Source organism: Penaeus japonicus, unplaced genomic scaffold (genome assembly GCF_977035675.1).
Source record: "Penaeus japonicus unplaced genomic scaffold, GWHDUDI00000001_assembly GWHDUDI00000013, whole genome shotgun sequence".
NCBI lineage: Eukaryota > Metazoa > Arthropoda > Malacostraca > Decapoda > Penaeidae > Penaeus > Penaeus japonicus.
In genome coordinates this window covers 29,101,357-29,108,856 of record NW_028234415.1, presented here as the reverse complement: position 1 = coordinate 29,108,856, position 7,500 = coordinate 29,101,357, and the positions used below count along the sequence as shown (strand labels likewise).

The window sequence follows — 7,500 nt, the reverse complement described above, 5'->3', positions numbered from 1 at the left end:
GTTTGTTTGTGCTTGTTTATGTGTTTGTGTGGAATTCATTGTGTAAGTTTCAAAAAGTTTAACATTGAACAGATTGTTTCAACATTTTTGTTATTTCAACATTTCAGATCTACTCCGTAGGCTGTCACGCTCCCAGAACACAGTATTTTGTGGAAGAATACTTTTGTTCTTAGCAAGATTCTTCCCGTTCTCTGAACGGTCCGGATTGAACCTCATCTCAGAATTCAACCTCGAAAATGTCACTACTTTCACAAATGTGGAAACAGAAATGGAAGAAGATGAAGGTATGTAAACTTACTCTTTTACCCCAAAAATATGCACCATCTTACTATCTGGCTTTCAGTTAAATATTGGTAGATATTGTATATTCTTTTAGGGGTTAACCCATTGCTGACGGGGCATTTAATGGCCTAACTGGTAGTCAGAGCGGGCAGTCTACAGAACTATCATCACCAGCTAAGGGACGGGGAAAGGGTTTTCTCCACCCTCCGGGTAGTGCAGACTAGCCCAAACAATATTTTTTTTATAAATCCATCATGAAATGTGGGTTTAGGCTGACTTTGGAACCCTGTAGCTCTGGAGCAAGCACCGTAATACTTTATGACTGTGTGTGCGCTTCTTCTGTGATCAGATCCTGATAGTGCATCATGTACGCATTGACTCCCGTCTTTTAGGCCTAATCAGTGCCATCATGTATGTCATGACACCAGTTTGCAATGGGTTAATGAATCCTTTTCATTCTTTTTATCTTAAACCTATGTTCCAGTTTTTATGATAGAGAATAAAGTTGGCATATGGTGTATAGATAAGGGGCCACTGAATGTCTATATGTCTGGTACAGCCCAGGGGATGATATTCAGTAGAGAATTTAAATGGTATTATTGCACGATTGATTGGCCACAGATTTTCTCATTTTTCTCTATTTTACTTTCTCAGTATAAAATCAGATGTATTAACCCGTTAACGACGGATGACGTGTTTTTTCGTCATACATGACGCAGGAGCTTTTGCCTGACAATGGACGTTATGATGTTCGGGGATTTTGGATCACTATGTTATTTTATTGTGCTATAAGTAATAAGTGAGTGATGCTAACAATTGCAGTCATAATTATTATAACTGCCGTAATATTAAGCAGAATGGGTTTCAACTCTCTTCCAAAACCTAGATGGCACCACTTTCTTCTAGCACCAGCAGGAGAGAGAGCCTTGAATGGCACCCATCTACGGTCTCTAGCAAGCACTATCTCTATAGAGGGATGGCACATCGCATCTTGCTCTAAAGTACCGCAGATGAAAGATGTGTAGGCAGAATGAGAGGAGGAAGGTTACTCACACCATGCCCAATGCCTACAATGTGCCACTGTGCCAGTAGGGATGCCTTTTTTTGTGGCACTCACTGTCAAAAGCACAAGTTTCCTTCCTCTTCCCTACCTCTTCATTTTGGATGGTTATAAGATTCGTGTTCGTTCGTGACAGCACACAAATACGAAAAAATGAAGTTGCTTTTTGTCCCCCCTAAAACAGTAATTATTTTATCACACTGAGTATAAAAAGAAAAAAAAAATGAGTTGATATGGACCCTAAACTACAATTTTAGTCAACTGCAGAATTGATGGAACCTGTGATATGACAGATATAAATTTCTAAAAACAGTTAAACTCACAAAAAAACAAAAAAACAAAAATGGATCTAGCTCTACAATGAGTGACTAAAAGGGAGTGGGAAAAATCGAATTATGTTGCAGAAGCTGCGTCGATCAGAAATAAAACTCATCCTGGAGCCTGTGTAAGCAAATCTATCCCCCGTCGGCAACGGGTTAACAGGTTGTTAGTTAGGATATCTTTTTAATGATGATGACATTAATTACATATTATATTTCTCTTTTATTAGCAATGTTTCATTGATGATCTTTTTTCATCCCTTGCATGCTTTATTTTTCTTTGAATAGATTGTGTTAAATGTTTTCTTGAACTGAATATCATAATGATAATTGGCTGCCAATAAATGCTTATTTGCCAAGAAACCTATTTTTCTTTGCTTGTGATTACTGGATTCATCATCTTTTTAACCCAAATGCTTGGGGATGTTGATAACTGGCACACAAAGCATTTCCGGGAGGCTACCGCATAGGCCTAAACTCATTCTGGGGTCTTATCTTATGACGCCCTGCATCGAGGTGCCGTCACCTTACATGACGACTGGAGTTTGGGCTAAGAAAGTGATGTCATCACTGCATGCTATCTGGAGGATTTGTGTTAACCCATTCACGCCGGGGCCGTTCTGGCTTTGCACGGTCACAATACCGGGGTTTTCGAACGCATAAGCCTAACGCCTCAAGATTCTCAGACGTACAAGCCACGAGCCTGGGCTGCCCGCTTGCTCAACCCGAGCGCTGGGCTTGCCCTCATATCTCGTCCCGGGCGTCTGACGCAAAAAACACATAACGTGTCATCACATCAACCGGCTCCAATGGGTTAAAAATGGATAATCAGGATTAAACTTATCTGGAATTAAGAATACCTTTTTACCTCTTTAATCATTTTGCATCCCTTCTTTATGTATACTTCATTCCATTGTAATTGTCATATATAATTTTATTAAATATTTTGTTGTAGGAACAGACAAAGCAGTTGATGGACGGCACAAATTGGACTATACACTATACACAAAGTTCTGGTCCTTGCAAGATTTCTTCAGAAATCCTGTGCAGTGCTTCCAAAAGGCGCCATGGAAGATGTTCACAACGGTAGATATTTTGTTTTTTACTCATTCTTCAGTGTGTAAAGGTTTAGGGTAGGTGTTCTTAAATTAGTGCCTCAATACCCCCAGAGGGTATTGAATCCAGTGCTTGGGGTTATATAAAAAGGCATCTTAGAAAACAATCTGACAGTGATGAAACATTTTGTGTAAAAATTATACTTTATTGATTTATTTACTGAAAATGAAAATAAAAAAGTCCATAGAATTCAGCAGTTTGTTCATACCCCTCCTGTTTTATCTTTTTTACAGGAAATTGATCATTAAAAGTTGGGAGTAGTAGGCTAATATTGGAGAGGGGGTATTAGGTTGACTTAGAGTTGAACTTTGGGGAATCTGGGCTGAAAACTTTTGAAAACCACTGGTTTTGGGTTTCATATAGACTGGAATTTATAAGATGAAGATTTATTATGCATTGTAGTAGAATTTTTATAACTTATATGGTCACTATAATGTAAAGCACTAGAAAAGTTCTGAAAAGATCTTAATCTGTAGATATTTGGTAGTGCAGACTTCATTTTTAAATCATTTATATTACTGGTTAATTTTAAACAGTAAAGATAAAATGTAAACAATTTAATGTAACTTGATTTTTTTTCTACAGTACTGTGGGGATGTTCTAGAGGCCTTCAGGAGCTTTAAGCTGGACAATGTACAGAGCAGTGGAACTTCTGCAGCTCGTCTTTCTAGGACATTATCAGAACCTGCTCCTGCAGAAGGGAACTCTACTTTGCAACCCCAAGTAAGAAATTAGGAGACAAGAATGGAATGCAAGAGTGAGACTGATATTTAGACATTTGAAAATCTTATTGGGTGGATATGTTTATGTGTGTCAGTAATTTCTAAATCATTAAGGAATATGTTTGTTATAGTCATGCAGACATGCATATGTACTTGTATATATTAGTGTGCATGGTATGTGCATTTATGTATTATATTTGCAATAAATAAGTTGGTGGTTTGAAGCTGCTGCATCTGCAGTATGATAGACTTGAGTATTGATTCACACTTTGTAGACAAACAATTTGCTTGCATAAATGCAGACTTCTGTGCCGTCAGTGTTTCACTGTATTTTTCAAGGTCTCTTCTTACAGTAAACCAGAAATATAACATTCTTTACTTTCTTACTTCAGGTGGATCAGTACTTTGCCAAATACTTGACAAACCAGAAACTGCTTGACCTCCAGTTCTCAGATGCCAATTTTCGTCGCTATGTATTGCTGCAGATCTTGATTTTGGCTCAGTACCTCACCTCAGACATCAAATTTAAACAGTAGGTTTGAGTAAAGTGCTTCCTTATTTAATTTATTATGGAGATGTGAAATAAAGAAATTATAATTAATGGTAGCATTATGTTAGAGTGAATTCAAATAATGTTTGTGAAGTATGGAAAATGAACAGAGTGACAAATGAAGAAAATAATATAAGTCAGTATGAATAGCATTGTAAACCCATTGGTCACGATTAAAAAAAAAACATGTATGCAGTAAGATGGCAGGTTTACATTGTCAGGCATGGTGCCATCTGCGTCTACAACCGACTTTGCCTTTGCAACAAATCATGCCATCCGCTGCTAATGGGTTAACCCATTGCAGACGGAGATAAATTTGCTTGCCCAGCCTCCAGGATAGGTTTTATTTTAGAGAGAGACCACTTGAAGCAATATAATTTGAAGCATCCAAATCTCTTTCAGTCATTCATTGTAAAACTAGAGCGGTTTTTGTGTTTTATTTTTTTGTGTGTTTTATTGAGTTTAGAGACTTATATGTGCCGTATGACAGGCTCTATCAGTGCTGCAGTTGACTAAAATTGTAGTATGTTATCCATATTAGCTCATTATTTTCTTTATACTCAGTGTGATAGAAGTATTGCTGTTTTATGGGAGGACAAAATGCAACTTTATTTTTTCGTATTTTTGTGCTGTCATGAACGAATACGAAACATATAAACACCTACAATAAAGATAACAAGAAGAGGTAGGGAGGAGGAATGAAACCTGTGCTTGTGACTGTGAGTGCCACAGTGAAAGACATCCATATTGGCACAGGAGCACATTTTAGACACTGGGTATGGATTGAGTCACCTTCCTCTTCTCGTTCTGCCTGCACATCCTTCATCGGCGGTAGTTTTGAGCAAGGGTTCATCAACTTAGTGTGTGCCATCGCTCTATAGAGACAGTGCATGCTAGAGACCGTGGATGGGTGCCATTCAAGGCTCTCTCACCTGCTGGTGCTAGAAAAAAGTGGTGCCATCTAGTTTTTGGACGTTAAGCTTGCACGATATTACGGTAATTATAGTAATTAGGACTGCAGTAGCCATCATCACTCATTCCTTTTTCATAGCAAAATAAAATATCACAGTGATCCAAAATCCCCGAACGTCGTGTACGTCATGACGCCCGTCGTCAGGCCAAAGCTCCTACGTCATGTATGTCATGACACCCGTACGCAATGGGTTAAGTTATCCATTATCATTTAGAATTTTTTTCTTAACCCATTCATGCCAGGGCAATTCTGGCTTTGAATGGTTGTAATGCCGGGGTTTTCGAACGCATAAGCCTAACGCCTCGAGATTCTCGGGCGCACAAGCCACAAGCTTGGGCTGCCTGCTCACTCACCCCGAGCACCGTCCTTGCCCAGATATCTCGTCACTGGTGTCTGACGCAAAAACCATGAAACGTGTCAGCACGTCATCCGGCGCGAATGGGTTAAAGGGAATTAGGCAATTTCTTTTTTAGAGGAAGATTAAATGGGGAAAAAAATCTTTATGAGTACATTATTGGATGATTATGTTATTTGACCATTTGTTTGTATTTGTTGTTTGAATAACAAGGAACTCAGAATTATGCAGACTTTTTAAACCCTTCTGAGATGGGCCACATATTAACCCCTTATCCCATTGGTGTCAGGTGACATGATATTATCATGCAAATATTTTGCTCCCCGTGGATGACATCCTATCACGTCATGATCTCTGCCTCAAAACATACATTTTACTTTGTTACGTAGGTATATAATCATAGGGGTTCCATATGCATAGACATATTTTTATTCACTTGTGAAAATATCGTAAACAAATACAAAACCACCAATTATCACCCCATTGAAGCGGGCAGGTGAGAAGTGCTCATAGAGGCACAGTATGCCATCATGCAGGGAGAGATCTCACGTTTTGGATGCTTTGGGTGGGCATCTTAACCCATGCCGGGGCTTATATTTGCCTATTGCCGCTCCCACCATCAGGATAACAACCATAGGCACTGACCAGGTGCAAGCTCTCCTGGCTTGGTGCTGTACTACACCTCTCAGAGCACTTTTCACTTGTCCAATTCAGCAGAGGGATAATAAGAGGTTTTTGTATTTATATAAATTATTTTCACAAGTGAAGAAAAATGTATCATGTGTATGCATGCGTGATGTAAAACATGTGTTTAGAGGGAGAGATCATGACATGATGGGACATCATCGGATGGTAGCGAAATATTCCCATGACATAATTTCATGTCATCCAGTGTGAATAGGCTCAGATATGTGTTTTCTGTTATTTTCTAGACTCATAGTATGAAGCATGAATCTATTTATGATGTATTAGCAAAGTAATACTAATCAGCATTAGGTATAATGGGTCATTATAACTGAAGGAATAAATAGCTTGTGATTTTAATAAAATGAATAATATGTATGAAATTGATCTAGCCCCTAAAAATGCCCATCATGGAAGGGTTAATGAAAGAAGTATATGGAAATATGTATTATATTGTATATTTCATATGCATAGAGTTCATTTTCATTATTTTCATAAGTATGGGTAGAATCACATAGATATATAGGTATATCTTTATATGTTGCAGTATGATATGAATATTTACTTCTGTTCATTTTATTTTTCTTTATTATCAGTTCTTCCAAAAGATATTTGTGTTTCTGTTTCAGGGAAAAACTAACAGATGAACAACAGGACTGGGTAAAGAAAACAGAAGACCTTGTTTACACTCTCTTGGCAGAAACACCCCCTGATGGACCAGTGTTTGTAAAGACAGTGAAGCACATTTTGAAAGTAAATATCTCTCCTTTATTGGATTATGTTGAAATTAAAAGTCTCATTCATTATTCAGTTATAGGTTGCAAGGAATAATGATATTATTGAAATTTATTTTATTATGATATTTATTTAGATGATATAATTTTCATAAACATTTAGCAGAGATGATAGGGCAGGACTAAGGAAGCTTGATGAACATTGGAGGAATATATAAAGGAATACTTATTGTTCAACTTATTTATTTTGCTTTCAGCGAGAGGAAATGTGGAGTGTTTGGAAAAATGAAGGATGCCCAGAATTTAAAAAGACAAGTCTTAACACTTTACATAACAATTCTACACATCAGTCTGAGGAAATGGTAATGTTATGAATTAAATTTACTAAATTTTTCTTTTCCCTTGATGCAATAGAAGTACAATATAATTTTTGCTTTTGATTTTTAGAAATAGTACAAACATATAGTACAAATCTATTTCCAATTAAATTAATGATATTAATCTGAAGGAGGATGCTGACTTGAAATCTCCTGCAAAGAAACGGCCAAAACGTAAACTTGGAGACCTGGTTCGAGATTTTGATAAGAAGAGCAAACCCACAGGTGCCAAGTAAGTATCTGTGTGTTTATATAATGTAAAATCCAGTGTGTGTGTTTTTTTTTTTTTTTTTTTTTCTCACTGTGTAGTGAGTAGTAAGCAGCACA

At 37.3% G+C, this 7,500-nt stretch overlaps 1 protein-coding gene across 1 annotated transcript in view; it reads left to right on the top strand.

The window, feature by feature from the left end:
• Hpr1 (THO complex 1-like protein Hpr1) overlaps nucleotides 1-7,500 on the top strand; it is a 35,996-nt gene that overhangs the window by 12,698 nt on the left and 15,798 nt on the right. The window contains exons 4-10 of the mRNA XM_043012480.2: nucleotides 108-284; nucleotides 2,618-2,748; nucleotides 3,364-3,501; nucleotides 3,893-4,032; nucleotides 6,692-6,815; nucleotides 7,054-7,158; nucleotides 7,305-7,405. Coding sequence (XP_042868414.2) covers nucleotides 108-284; nucleotides 2,618-2,748; nucleotides 3,364-3,501; nucleotides 3,893-4,032; nucleotides 6,692-6,815; nucleotides 7,054-7,158; nucleotides 7,305-7,405 — 916 coding nt within the window. The remainder of the gene's footprint in view (nucleotides 1-107; nucleotides 285-2,617; nucleotides 2,749-3,363; nucleotides 3,502-3,892; nucleotides 4,033-6,691; nucleotides 6,816-7,053; nucleotides 7,159-7,304; nucleotides 7,406-7,500) is intronic.